This window comes from Penaeus monodon, chromosome 32, assembly GCF_015228065.2.
Source record: "Penaeus monodon isolate SGIC_2016 chromosome 32, NSTDA_Pmon_1, whole genome shotgun sequence".
Classification (NCBI taxonomy): Eukaryota; Metazoa; Arthropoda; class Malacostraca; order Decapoda; family Penaeidae; genus Penaeus; species Penaeus monodon.
Genome location: NC_051417.1, coordinates 5854248 through 5854633, shown reverse-complemented (window position 1 = coordinate 5854633; position 386 = coordinate 5854248). Strand labels below are relative to the sequence as shown.

Below are 386 nucleotides of genomic sequence, written 5' to 3'. Positions count from 1 at the left end.
TCAGTTAAATGCCTACATTCGTGGTTTCCTCTTAATAGAAATAAAGTGTTGGGATAGCATATCTTAAGCGCCCAGAGATATAGAACACACTGGAAAAAACGAGAGAGAAAATACATATTAATTACATAAAATACATAAAAGATATACATTAATTAAGGATTCTGCAAATTGCATTTCGGTGAACAGATTTAATATATATAAAAGACACTACTGGATTTGGAGAAAAAATATATATTAATAAACGCAAATATGAAATGTGAAGCAAAAAATGTGCTGGCTGTCGCTGGAGTAAATTAATTATGTTTTAAATAATATCTAAACAAAATGATATAAACACTGCACATCTAATTTACAAAAGTGAAACCATGATACACAAATGGAATTAA

The 386-nt window shown here is 28.2% G+C and overlaps 1 protein-coding gene across 1 annotated transcript in view; it reads right to left on the bottom strand.

The window, feature by feature from the left end:
• Positions 1 to 386, bottom strand: part of LOC119593385 (serine/threonine-protein phosphatase 2B catalytic subunit alpha isoform-like) — a gene marked incomplete in the record, with an annotated part of 201939 nt that overhangs the window by 25322 nt on the left and 176231 nt on the right. The window contains 1 exon segment of the mRNA XM_037942314.1: positions 1 to 89. Coding sequence (XP_037798242.1) covers positions 1 to 89 — 89 coding nt within the window.